Genomic DNA, 15201 nt, shown 5'->3' with positions numbered 1-15201 from the left:
TCTATCTCCACTGCTTGCCATTGCTCTAAGGTCCAGTGTTAATTTGATACCTGCTGGTCCTCCTTGACAAGTCACTACTGAAGACGTGGATGACGCTGTATCTGTCTCCCACAGGACTATTCATGATTCTCAAGATTAGCTGAGGCCTAGAAACCTCTAGAAAGACAAATTAGTGGGTTCTACACAACAAAATTAAGGTCATAAGTGCTTCATGCATGGCATACTCTGGAACACTATCTTCGCTTCGCAAAAAGGCCTTGGTACTTAAGGGTGAAAAATTTACGCTACCAGTTAGCATGAAAAGGGTTAAAGACACTTTACTTTAACAGCAGGTGAAATTATGGCTTGTGTCATGGTTATTTTAAGAACATGATTATTTCATTTACATTTGGTATAAGACTGCTGAATAAGAAATCTGAATTGCCCAGGCTTTCAGCAAATGATTTAATATAAAAACACCTATTCATCCCAAAATGAAAATTAGTGGAAAGTCACCCTAAGTTTTCTCAAGTTCTTGACTTGAAAAAATATTCCATTGATATTACCAGTTTTTCAACTGATCTCTGCTTTCATTTTATTACACAAATCTTCAAGATAGGTCAGAGCCATGAAAGGTTTTCATTTAATGAAAGACATCGAATGAATGACTGCTTTTAAGGTATGAGAGAAATATTATATACTAAACATTGCAGTTGGTCAAAAAGGTTATACATCCCTGATGTGTAGAAATTCTGTCCTATAATCTGACATTATTACACAATTACATTGTAATATTTTTTTTTATTATATATTCAGTATATATCAACAGCATGTGAGCTTGCTACATATGTTTGAATAATGTAACCTATCTCATCAGTGAGTGAGGTTGACTTCAGAGAAAAGCAAGACATGTAAGTTAACGCACAAGCTTTATTCCCCTTAATGGGTTAGTGATTTCAGTGCGCATAGTTTTGTAAGCTCTAGGCATTATTAAGGGGTCTTTGCAGGGCCCATTCAGCACCTAGATGTTTCCACTTCCTATCTTTAATAAACTGTCCTGCATTTAAGCTGTTACTTCTTAGCAAAAAATATGCCATAAACATTTACAGTTATTACTGAATGAGACTGGTTTTTATGGTCTTAACATGTACTAGATGTTGATAACAAAAATGCAGAAAAAGTTAATAAGGGGACCTGACAAGCAATTTTCTTGATCACAATATTTTACAATAAAAGAAATGGCTTTATAACCATAAAACTTCGGAAATTCAATTGAATTCCTATTAGAATAAGCAAGGCCAAAGTTCAGGACATATTCAACTTTTTTGAGTCATTGAAAATCAATGGGAGTAGCAAACTGACCTAACAATTGACCAGGAATAAGATAATAAATTGATTCTACACTATCCTCAAAATATTTATGCTGTTAGACACAATTCACTCATTATCGATACAAACATTACAGATAAATTCAGCTTATGCCCTAACCACACCAAGATTGTTTCATGCTCCTTACATTGCTCTAAAAGCAAGAGCACACAAGTCCAGATTTGGTTTCTTCATTATTTTGTTACCCATATCTTTAGGATACAAAATCTGTGATGCCAAAATCAGTCTTCTATTGAGTAGCTTGAAATGTGAACAAGTAGAAAACATTTGAGGAAAGAAACAGTAGCAGGCTCTGAAGTTGTTGATGGTCCTGTTGATGAGTGAACAAGAATGAAAATTAAACTTGCATTGGTAAAAAATCCTGGATTAAAATAATTTTTGGAATAAGTAACACTTTCATAATGAAAAAAAAATATGACCACACCGAAGTTTTGAAATTCAAGTTTGTTTGTATCAATCAAGTTCCTTGCTATTTTAGAATATATATTAATAGTTGCAAGTTTCCTTCTGATTTAGATGAAATATAAATTTAAGGTATATATACAATCTACAGTAAACTGCCAGTACTGATACTGGATAATTAAAAGATTCACTGACCCTTTTGCCTGCCCATCTTTTTGATATTTCAAAGAAACCGATGTGCTTAACCTCATGAAAATCGGTAATGAAGGGAGAGATAATAATAGAGTTCACACCATGTAGGAAAAAATCGTATAATGTGGCTCCTCTTAATGACATAATTCCATTACGAACTCACTAAGCTTCAGTATAAAGAAAAAAAATCGATTGAAGACTTGTAATGGCTAAAGGGCTTTCAAACTTGAGAAACCATTTTTCCCCAACCTTTTTTTTATTTCTCCATTATTTTTTAACCTCCTACATATTCTGTCAACATTCGTTCATCTTTGATTCGAACTTCTTTGTCTAATTTTTTAAAAAGATATTTTGGTGGATTTATGTTAACCCTGTCCCTCTCTATCTGTGTTAGTGTTGTCTCATATGGTTAGTATACAGAGTGGACCATCAGGGAAGAATGTGAAGATCCTAAAAAACATTTGGTAATTTCTAAATATTCTCAAGTAGTTAAAAGTCTTTGTTATGGAGCCCCTGTTTTTATGAACTCTTCCTCAATTTAGTCTCTCGCTCATAGATCCACTGATTCCTTATCTGCACACTTGATAACCTCTGCTCCTTTTGTTGAAAGACATTCCCACTGAATTCTTCCAAATAAAATCCTGTGGATGCTGAATGATAGAATTACTGTCCGCATAATTGAATATCTGCGTGCACTGCATTGCACATACATTTCTAATTCCTTAGATTTAGAAGTTTTGTTCAGTACAATACCACCAAAACTTATGGTTTATTGCAAAGGATTAAGCTTAAAATAACATCGGTTCATAAAGATGTTGAAGCCTATATAACATCTTCAGATTGTGCTTTTAAGAATCAAGCTTCTATTGAGTTTAAGGAAAATAAACTAGATTGACTGCAAATCCAAAATAATTGATTTAAAAAATATCCTGGCGAAAGAATATAATGTGCGTTCCACTTTATCAAGAAGGGCGTTCCAAATTTATAAGAGCTGCCGAAAGCCCCCCCCCCCCCCACCTCCCACCCCCCCCAAAAAAAAACATTAACATCTCACCTAAGAATATTAATCGTTGCATAAAAATATTCTGGGTGAAGTCGGTAATGATATTCGGGTAGCTTTACTCAGCTAATTTGAAACCTTTTCTCAAGAGGGAAATGTTGAAGCTTTTGCTCCTCATAAATCCTTCAGCTACCGATTAGTACTAGTATTCAGTGAAGACCTTTAAGATTTTTCAAACTTAATAAATTTTGGGTAGACGATGTTCTTATATGAAGTGAAGAAAGTACACCTACACCAAATTACAACGCAATTTGTTATATTCCCATGAGAGGTGAGGAAAGAGGAGGATGACTAGCCCCAATGGAATTTGACTCGGGTGAATTAGTCCCTTCATTTTTGGGGATACAAAAAACAAAAAATCTAGTGTAATTACTCGCTCAGCTCTATAAAAGATAAGGATGATTTTTTTATTTCCTGTAATAAGAAACATATAACCTACCTCATTTAGAGATACTATAACACTTAAGACTTCAAAGTCCATGGTTGTCCTTGTTGAGTATCCCAGTAGTTCTGCAAATTACATTTTTCATAGTAAACAAAATCTTCAATTATCTAGACCTCTTATGACGAGAGGTAAAAATCCTTCATAAGTAACTCAAGAAAAGAGCAAAGTTCATCTTCCTCCTAAGGTAAAGAATTAGCATCTCCAGCACAGTTCTCCCAGGTAAATATGTCCATAAAAAGTCTTAAATCTTTTATATGCAGATCATATGTTCGGCAATAAAACTACAAAGCTCTGAGAGATAGAGTAGAATCATTACAATCCCGTAATTGCCCATGACATACACTCATCCTCTCAGCATGATGTTTATTTCAAAGAACGAACAAGTTTGTAATGAAATGTGCATAGTAAGTAATGGTACAGTCCTTTACAATGGAGTGTTAAATCCTTCCAAGTGTCGTTTTCCTTAGTAAAATGGCTAGTATGAAATACTTTTCACAATTGATGATCCCATTTAAAATATTTTGTCAGTATAGTCTTCTGGTCACACATTTGTACGTGGAGATATGCTTATGGCTATTTTTATCAGTCTGATGTCAATGATAAATTTATGATGGATATCAAGTACACACCTAAACAAACTTCTTTTTATAACTCTCCAATACCAGAGTATTGCTAGACATTGTTTTCTATAAGTAGCTTTCAGAAACTAATTGCATAATAATTGTTATTTCTTTAAGAAGTCTCGTCTGTAGTTTCAACTGGAGTCTACAAAAATAAAACATAAACCAGTTGGTATAGCAATTGTTGATGTAGCTGAATAGGTCCTCACTGGTAATGTCAATATTAGTTCCCTCATAGATTATGAGGTCTATAACTATCCCATCAGGCTGCTATAGATAATTAAAAATCTGTCTGGGGCAGGTTACAGTAGTAGAAGAGTGGTTATCCCTTAATGTGTACCAGGCTTAAACTCTACTAAGGGAATTTCTTTTGAATATTATGAGCTACGTTCCTATCTTTCAAAGTTAATGTACCTAATGTAGATAATGTTAAGGGTGCAACAATAGGAAAAAATATGGTGCTAGCAGTCTCATAGCAAGAAATTAGTTACGTAATGAATTTGCAGCAAGCAACGCACATATAAATCAAGGAGGATGCCCTATCTAAATTTTCATCAATACTATAACAATCAACAGACTCCATGTAGAAGCATCATTGGATGTAAAAAGCTAATTTAAGCTCTACTATCATTCTGCTGGTATGTTATCAGTTTTTTTTATGTCAATGGCTACCTTATCAACAAAAACCATTGATTGTAAACCTGCAATAGTCACCCTTATGTGACCCCTTCAAGGCCTATAAATACTTGTTATTTCTGGAGTAAAGTTAGTTGTTAGGTAGCTGCCATTTGCTCTCCTCTGCTGCCATCACATTGGTGACCTACGGAGTGTGTCAACCATCCAGCCCACCCTCTAGCTCACCACTTCATCTGCTGTATCATATTAGAGTGCCAGAAAACTCAAAATCAATCAATCGTCTGACGATGACTGCCACCAACCATGATTCATTTGTCCCTGCTGCCACAATGAGGTTCCTGCCCTTTGCCAACAGAAATGCATTTGCCTGATTTCACAGTGTTGAAATTCAGTTCCACATTAAGGGCATAACCCGCTCAAGCACCAAACCTGACTACATCCTTGCTGTGATTTCAGATGACACCATCCCATAGTGTCCTTGAATTATTCCTCCTGCAGCAGTAATCACCATCACCATTTTTCTGCCTTTCATCAACCGTTAGGAGATCAAAAGGCATCGATGGCCTTCTGGTAAATTACCTGTATTGCTTGCATCCACCCTGCTGTGACGGCTCACCTCATGAAGTGAAACTACTTCGTATAACGCCTGCTGAAACCAGTATAAGCCACCCTTCCCACTGTTGACACCGTGCCTATGTAGGACCTGTAGACCAGATTCAACGCTCTTGTGGACAGCCACATCCCCACCATCAAGTATTCCACCAACAACTCCACTCCTTATGAAGAGGGCAACTATACAACACTGACTGAAGTAGAGGTGAATGCTGTAGGACATCAACGCCCACCTTGTAACAAGCCTGAGCAGCAATGAAACCATCCACCTCTTACCTATACCACCCCACATCCATGTCGCAACCAACGCCCTCAACAGCCACTGAATAACGTCCCTCACCCTTATTTATACTACTACCCCTGCAGATTCTAAGCAGGTGCTAAGAAGTGTGCTACTGGAAGTCTATGGTCAAAATCGTGTAAGTAGGCCATTGCATGTATCCCCATTAACTAATCTTATTTTTGTATAATTCAGGACCTAACCAATCTGGTAGATACTAGTACCTGACATTCCCTTCTGCCTCGTTCCTTTTTAAGGGCACGAGCCGGTCATCCCAAGACTGCTGATGTTCATCTGTGGTCGCCAACAGGTTATAAGATGCTGATACTGTTTTATGGGGGTAGTCAATACGAGTAGAATTTCATTGTCGTTGACATTACCCTTCCTCTCATCGGTGCGGAGTTCTTTGCCAATTTCCACCTCCTGGGCTCCATTGCACACTGACAGTTTGTCAATGTCAGCTCTTAATCATCCACACCTTTAACACCTATTTCCTTCAACCTCACTGTCCACATCAGCACCAGCACCCTCATGGACCGCTACTCCTACTTCCTCCTTAGATATCCTGACATTATTCAGACAGAACTATGCCAAACAGCCGTAGTTCCTGCCATGTCATGGCATCTATCACTATAAGGAGACAATGAGACCTTTAGTGTTTGCAAGATTTAGACCGTTTGACACAAGACCATTTGGCAACTGCTAAATGCACATTTGCTAAAATGGAAAAAATGGGCTTTTGTCAAAAGTCCTCAAGCCCATGGTTGTCGCCCCTGCACATTGTTCTGAAGAAGGATGGATCCCTACGGCTTTATGGGAATTACAGGTGTTAACATGCAGTTGGAACCAAACCACTACTCCCCCCTCCCCAACATCGCATCACATCAGCACCTATCTTCTTGACATTAAAGCATTGTCAACCCTCGACCTCTTGAAGGGGTATTATCAGGTGCCCATGAACAAAGATGACATCCCAAGATCGCCATCGCCAACTCTATCAGCATAAATACTCTCAATTACTAATGCTTTGGCCTTCATAATACAGGAGTGCCATTTCAATGATTTATGGTGGAATCTTAGGAGACTTCCCCTTCTGCATATGTTACATAGATGACATATTAATATCTCCCCCCCCCCCCCAAGAGGACCACCACCTATGTCACCTATGCATCATCTTTGACCACCTGCAGCAGAATGGCCTTGTAATCAGCAATGACAGTGTACCTTTGGGCCCAGAGAAGATATTGGCAGTACAGAATTTCTCCATGCCCTCGACTGTCAAAGCACAGCAATTCTTGGGTATGGTCAACTGCTATCACTGGTTCTTGCCAGCCATTGCCGCCACTCATGCCCTCTTCTATGACTCCCACAAGATACAAGTCTAAACACCTGAAGTGGACCCCTTCAGCAGGCAGCCTTCAAAGTAAAAGCCCTATCAACTGTTATGGCCCTCTCCTTTCCCATGTTGTCTATACCACTCCTACTCTCCACCAATGCCAGTGACGTCACCATTGGGGCAGTACTCGAATAAATGGTAAATGGATCACGCTGCCCATTGACCGTCTTCAGTAGAAAACTACTCTACCTTCATCCGCAAACTACCGACAGTGTATTTGGCACACCGTCACTTCCGCCACTTCTTGGAGGGCGTGGCTTTCGTCAATCCCTTTATGCCCTTTATGCACGCCTTCACTCGACAGGTTGATGTCTAGTTCGCTGATCAGCATTAACATCTCTTGCCATTTTTGATACAGCTGGACCGTTCAACACATCCCTAGTAAACTTAATCCCATTGCCAACACCCTTACCAGAAACGTGCTTGTTGCTGTACACATGGGAATGGATTACAAGGCCTTGGCAGAATCAAAATAAAAAGACCCCTTAGTACCAAACCTTCACGATATCCTGTACATCTCTCCGTTGCAAAAAAGTCACCTATGATGACTCTAACACCACCCCTCTCTGTGATGTCAGTGCTGATAATCCACGCCTGTGGATACCTGCTTATATGTGCTGACAAGTATTTCAGTTGATACATGGCCTCTCATACCCATAGCGCCAATCTACTGCACAGCTTATGAAGTCAAAATTTATATGACATGGAATTATTGAAGAGGACAAGGATTGGATCCATGCTTGTATTTCATGTCGCACTTCAAAATTGCATTGACACATGGATTTGGGTGCGAGTACTTTTCATCAACGCTGACGTCATTTTGCACTCATTCATATTGACGTGGTTTGTCCCCTAACCACATTACAAGGACACCACTACCTTTTCACAGTCATCGATCACTCCACTCACTGGCCTGCAAGACGCAACATCTGCCCCATGTACTGCTGCCTTACTCTCTAATGTGGATAGCAAGATTTGACATCCCAGAGCCTATCACTTCCTACAAGTGTGCTACTGTCACTTCTCAATTGTGGACATCTTTAGGGCATCTTCTTAGCATCACCCTACATCAGACTACCGCTTACAATTCTGCAGCTAATGGAATGGAGGACAGTTTTCATCCCACCCTCTAAGCAGATTTGTTATCCTAGTGCAACAATTTCAATTGGTTTCCACAACTTCCCTTGATCCTCCTAGGACTGAGAGCCACTCCCAAGGAAAACATGGATATCTCAGTAGTAGAGATGGTATACAATATCCAGTTGGTTGTTCCGGTAGAATTTTTTCTGCCCTCCACCTCCTCCAAGGATCTCCAGAGCCCACAGTATATCACACTATGGGAAAATTTAACCACTGCCATCAGATTTACAAGACCTCATTAAAACATCCCTTACTGAAGGACCTACACACTACAACCAACATCTTTGTGCACACCAACCCTTGCAGGCCACCTCTTATGCCCCCATATACGGGGCCTTTCCTTAGCATCTGTCGTACTCGAAAAGCTTTCCTCTTCGACGTTGTGTTATCTATTCTTTATGCCAATGAAAACTGTTGATGGTAACATGCAGTTGAAAGCCTTATGTGACCTCTTTTGGGCCTATAAATACCTGTGTCGTCTCTGGAATAAAGTTACTGGTTATGGACCTACCGTTTACTTCAACTTAAGCCCGGGTTCTCGAATTTGTTGTTTATCTTTTAGTTGCCTCTCCCAGTTTTGCTTATTACTCCCGAAAGATATAAAATTTCTTGAAATAAAAAGAAAACTTATATTATATGTTTGTCTTTTAAGATAATGAGAAATCTAAAATGAAAATTTTAAATTTAATATCCTACTCAGAAAGTCATCACAATCAATCCATGGTGATATAGAACGTGTTGAGATACACTAGTTTGCATGACCAAAAAAAGTGCTAATTGTTACTGCTGATGTCCTGAACAGCAGATGAATCCTCCATATGAGAGGCAAGACTGAACTCTGTATGGAAAATAGGCATCTTTAATCTGTCTGGTGAGGTTATAAAAGCTTTTAGTAAGCCCATTAATGAGCGAGGTCGAGTCCTCAAGGTTACAGTGAGTGTCGTTTTATAATAAAGTATTGTTCTGAAGGGTTTGGGGACAGACTTATGTATGATTAGACTAGAATCTTTCTTTTATAAAAAATACTTTTGGTTCGAGGGTGAAATCTGGTCTTTCAGGGCGTTTTTTTTTTTTTATCTACCCCTGTTTCTTGTGAAGGTAACACTTCATGGTCAGATCAGAATCGAAGTTGAAAGAGGTACTTTCATCCGAATACTTAAGAGAGCTATATCTGATGCCTTCCTCTCTCTTCCAATTTGTAAAATTAACTTAAAAAAAAAAACTCTAAATAAACAATCTTACATTCTAGACATTGAAGAATAGAGTTAATGTTCAAGCAACTTAAGAATAACATCACGATCTGATTTCTTGATATTTTTATTCTTACAAAGATAACCATAACCTTTACATGATTAGTCAGACAGTTATACTTACAAATAAGATTATTTGAAAATGCAAATTAGTTTTGTATATTATAGTCTTTCTTTCACTAGTATTTTGTTACTTTTTGAGCCTGATGAAATACTTACTTTTGTCGGAATGTATGTCGGTCGATTCACATAGGCCTTAGACTTATGGCATCTAAATTTTTGTAATAAACTTTTATAGTAATGTTGTTAATGTAATGCTGTCAAGCTATGGCGGATAGGATACATTTATTCTGAGATTTTCTTTGAATATCTACAGATTATATTCATGCGTAGATGCTTGAGTGCATGTAAGCAGGTATGTTACCACGGCTACCTATTATTCGATTATCTTATTATACCTATTATTCGATTATTCTATTATAAATAGATGATTGCGGACTTTAATAAAATCAACTTCAAAGAAAAGGAAATAGAAACACGAGAAATTCTAATTAGAGTTGCGTTGCACTTTCCTAGAATGTGACAATATAGTGATTAATAGGATTAACAAGACTCGCGGTACGAACAATTTCCACAGTTGTTAATTAATTATGTATCTTAAAAAAATAGCAGATACATTTCTGTTGTTTTATTAGCTCAGAGGTACCCATAAACCTGGTAGAATAGTGATTTACATTATTTCCAACGTTAATGCTTGCTTCATATCATTTTATAGATGAAGTGTCTCAACTTTGCGGAAACAAACGGAAAATCTATAACGCTTATGAATAGTAGAAGTTTTAAGTATCCCTGATATTTCCACAAAACAAAATTTTTGTTCCAAACCATATATTTTAAGCAAGATATTTCAGTGAATGCTCTCTTTCTTTTCCAGGCTGCGAAAGGTCAAGATGGATCAGCGGAAGTTGATGGATAACGCCAACACTGTAACTGACATGGCGAAGGTAAGAAACGTCGACTGATATTTAGGTTATCATTGTCTTCAATTTAATATTAGTCGCATTTGCTTTTTTCCACTTGGTGCAAGATTGTGGGAAAAATATAGATATGTTTTAAAGGAACGAGTAAAAAGACTATTAAACAAAGTCTTTCTGGGTGTACCTTTTTATGGAACCTTAAATGCATTTTTCACATAGGGTAATTCAATTATTCAGGCTGAGAAATTTGAATTTATTTTTATTAGAAAATACCAAACATTAATACACAATGTTGTTTGAAAAAGTGCGCATTTGCTGTAAACTATTTAAAATTGATCAATATTCACATTGTGAACTAATCAGTCTACATGTCCATTGAAATCAGTAAAACACTCTTCGGGAATGAAAATTCGACCAAACAAGGTGATGCCATATAGATATAAAATGTTAATGTAATAGTCTCCACTGAAAACCGTAATATTACAATATTATATTAAAAAAAAAAACTGTAAAACCCAACTTTCCATGCAAATTTCGGCCTTTCAAAAGAAAATGCCTACGCTTGCCAGACGAATTATCATGTACGGTGTTTCCACGATTATCATAAAGTGTTTAAAAAGTTATTTTCACGTGTCCTGTTGACATTAGTTCTTGGGTGGTATCTTAACTTTCCATGTGTCTTCCCACTCAAACTTTTCAAGGTTCTGAAAACAACGGTACAAGTAATATTCTCACTTTTCTGTCATTTTGCCTTTTTTATTTTTTCTGGATATAGGTGTAGTTTTGTAATAATAATAATAATAATAATAATAATAATAATAATAATAATAATAATAATAACGTTAAACATAACAAAATTCAAAGTATGATTGTTAATAGTTATACGAAATTGGATTCTCCCCACCTAGATCTTTTCACTGACAATATTTCTTGAAATACAAGGTCCATTTAAAATCTAATGGGCCAATCGTGCTGACAAATTCCCTCTTTAGAAATATTCCGGATTTCTCTTTTCTTCCTTTGTGCAACAATCAGTATTATTGAGAAATTCTTTAAAGATTTTCGGGGACTTGTCTTTTTTTTTTTTTTTTTTCTATTCGGATATTTTAATTTTGTCCTCTTGTCTGACTCTCAGCAGCCCACTATCAACATAAATGATTGGACGAAAGCTTAAAGTTTATCGAATTTTTCCTTCCTAATCTGGATATTATTCTCTGGTACGGTTGATCAATTAGTTCTTTTTTATGTGGTATAAAATTTTTCATTATCTTAACCATCCCTTGCGTTCAGATCACCTCAGAACATACCATCCACTACACAGTTATAGGTTTGCAGTTAATTAAAACAGTGTGCCGTTTCCTTTATAAAACTCAATACTATACTGTATTCTATAAGTTTTATTCTAACTTTGATTGGACTAATGGGATAATCTCTATTATCAAATATTTATTTAAATTGGTAGAATTTCAGATCAGACTTTTGTAAATGCCTTTTTGTTGAGCAGATTGACATAAGTCTCGTTTCATAGTTCATCAATCACTTAGAATTAACAGTGGTATCCATTCTAATTTGTTCTTTTTTATTATTTGTCTTTTACCGTTAATTAAATACTTCGTTTTTGTTCCACACTGGGCTGTTTTCCCTATGGGTCCCGTAGGCTTGTAGCAGTCTGCGTTTCCAACTTGACATTTAATAAGGCTAATTATGATAGCGTCTTATTTAGAATAATTTTATTTTATGAAACAAATATTTAGTTATATGATTTTTGGTTCTAGAAATTTTAGCATTGGATAAAAAATATTCCCGCTGATGATATTCTACAATATATAGTTGTGATATAGAAATGTTTGAGATTTGGTTGATAGCTACAGTAGACTTAACTTTTTTTGAGTTCTAAAAGAATTCAATTACACTTCAAATGTTACTTTACCATAATTGTCATCCCTAACTATTTTCACAAAGGTTTTAGTTAATTTTTCACTAAGGTTAAGCTGTAGTTCACAACCGGCAACTTTCTTGACCATCTTTCAAAATTAGTTCACAAGTTGTAGGCATTCAACTACCTTTTATTATTATTATTATTATTATTATTATTATTATTATTATTATTATTACTATAAAAATGCACAAACATTTGCCTGGAATTAACTTGCAAGACAAGTTCATTTATTTTATTTTGGCTAAGGTTACAGAAATATGCACTAGACCTTGAACACAGGTCAACGGCTTAGTATCACATATGAACGCCATTATGCTAGTGCTCTGGCCGCCTTATTCTACCCCAGCCAATCACTTACGCTTCCTCAAAATACAATACTTGTAAGCTTTAAATTAGAGCCAATTTAGTTGCAAAAAGTAAGTGAGAAAGTAGATGATTATTTAAACAAACTAGAACGGGAAATGGGTAGATCGACGGCATCAATGACCTTAGATGTTTGGATGCCAGAAAACTTATAATCAAGCAATCAATCAATCAATCGGTAGATCGCATACCGTTGCCATCGCCACTATTGTTACCAAGAAAACTGATTAAGTTGTGAGTATTTCATCCCAAACATATATATGCACATTTTGGCACCAGTTTCATGCAAATCAGATAAAAATTGGCCACGATATGGAAAAAAAAAGTTTTGACCTTTTTGTGACCATGGCCTTGATTTTTTACCCAGCCACTCCCAAAGTCTACTCAAATTATCCTTGGATCATGGCCAATCATCCCACCAAACTTCATGAGGTTTTGTCTTATAGCTTTTGAGTTTTGCGAATCACGAACGCACAAACAGATATACAAACAAATAAATGCACAAAAGTAATGACATCACTGTGTTACGTTGTATATCACAAGATAGGAAGTAGAATTGTGCACATTTTGGCACTAGTTTCATGCAAATCAGATAAAAATTGACCACGATATAGCAAAAATACATATTTTACCTATTCATGACCTCGACCTTTTGAGCTAATCACTCCCAAAATATATTAAATTGTCGTTGGATCATGGCTGATCAACTCACCAAATTTCTTGAGAATCGGTCACATAGTTTTTGAGTTTTGTCTTTCTTTTTTACCATTTCCTGACCTTGGTCTTCACTTTTGACCCAATCACTTCTAAAATCTAATCAATTGTCCTTGGATCATGGCCAATCACCCCATCAAATTTCATGAGATTCAGTCAAATAGTTTTTGAGTTATGCGAATCACAAACACACAGACAGACATACAAATATACGCCTGTCAAAACTTGACCTTCGCCGTAACGAAGCTGGCAAAGGTAGCAATTAGAATAGCAATCAGAAAGCGCAGGCCTCCGCCAAGGCAGCTCAATGCCCTCTATTATACCATCACGACCTTCACTCAAAGATTACATCTAATATGGTCTCATGGACATGTGGTCACCTGCAGCACAAAATGGAACTTCAAAGCAACAGGTCTTTCTGCTTGTAGGTATAGCCACGCCTAACCAATAGAAGCCTAGTTAGCTAAACGTACCCCCAACCTAATGGGAGTTTGTTAGCTTGCAGAACTTATAAATTATAATTGTTATCTTCGAATTCCACCTAGATATATCTAACGCACAGTATTCTATGTTCTAGCTAGATTGTTTAATCATACTTACTCTAGACCAAAACTACCTCTTGAAAAATAGGACAAGTTAGAGTGATTTACTTATTGTAGTCCCTGTGGACCACAGCCTTCTCTTCGGACATTGGCAGTAGTCACGCAAGGAATAGAAGTTCAAAATATTAAACAGAATATTCTACAAAACTACAAAAATTTATACGAAACTTATTCTTGGTCATGACCTCTGTAGAATTTTTACAGATGGGGCTACCCTCTAGTTTAATCTTTAGGTCAATGAGAAGTAAATGCGGTCCCAGGCTTATTCAAGAATGCCACTTTTGATCTCTTACCACCCTTGACCTACGATTCCAATGGATCACATTAACTTATTAATAAAACCATGTATTGACGGCACTATTGCTAGTTAGATCATAATGAAAACATCTGTCTTTAATAATCTCGGAGAAGGCTATAATAAAATCAAAATAACGATATTGGGTAGTTTGTGTTGACACATGGTAAAAACAAAGCAATGTTATGAATAAAATAGAATAATTTGGGCCCACTGAAAATCCAAAAAGGGTAAAATCAAATCATAATGAACATTTATAAAATTCTTGATAGCTAGATAAAAATGCCATGAATTAAATTACACAATTGTGTAACCAAAGCCAAAGCAAAATGTCTCAGCACTCAACCAAGGTAGCAATGCACCATTCCATCAGAATGATAAATAATACATTCTTATCCAGCATCTCTAAACATAACACTATTAACTAGCTATATAGTACAATATCTAAGGCATTCATGAAACCAAGAGTATATCACTTATATAGAGATATGGTTCCCTCGCTAACAAATGTAAAACACTGATATTCTCATAATCACTAGTAGATTTATTTGACATGTTCAAGTGACAGATGAAGGAAGAGAACAGTGGTTGCAGCCGTCGGGTCTTTAGTACGTTTTTTCACTCCTTTACTCCACCATACATCTGTACTCCAACAAAGACAGTAAAGGGAAGACCCTAAAACTCTGTTGAATTTCGTGAGTATTTGCCCATTTTCGTAGGGGCGTTGATACATTATGCGCTTGTCATCTGCTACATTTTTACTCTATTCTTCAAAGCAATCAGAACAATACCATCACCATATGTAGAACAAAGTAGTCGTGTTTTGTATAGTGCCACTTAAAAATAAATTATCATTAAATAAATTATTTTTCTCGCATTTATCAATGCAAAGTTAAGGTAATGTAAGGTT

At 36.4% G+C, this 15201-nt stretch overlaps 1 protein-coding gene across 6 annotated transcripts in view; it reads left to right on the top strand.

The window, feature by feature from the left end:
* The window catches only part of SK (small conductance calcium-activated potassium channel), a 606282-nt gene that overhangs the window by 575391 nt on the left and 15690 nt on the right, over positions 1 to 15201 (top strand). For all 6 annotated transcript variants that reach the window (XM_068367473.1, XM_068367472.1, XM_068367474.1 and 3 more), the window contains one exon: positions 10336 to 10405. In XM_068367473.1, coding sequence (XP_068223574.1) covers positions 10336 to 10405 — 70 coding nt within the window. The remainder of the gene's footprint in view (positions 1 to 10335; positions 10406 to 15201) is intronic.

Source organism: Palaemon carinicauda, chromosome 45, assembly GCF_036898095.1.
Source record: "Palaemon carinicauda isolate YSFRI2023 chromosome 45, ASM3689809v2, whole genome shotgun sequence".
Taxonomy (NCBI): Eukaryota; Metazoa; Arthropoda; class Malacostraca; order Decapoda; family Palaemonidae; genus Palaemon; species Palaemon carinicauda.
Note: the sequence above shows the minus strand (reverse complement) of the source record. Positions and strands in the feature narration are given on the sequence as shown.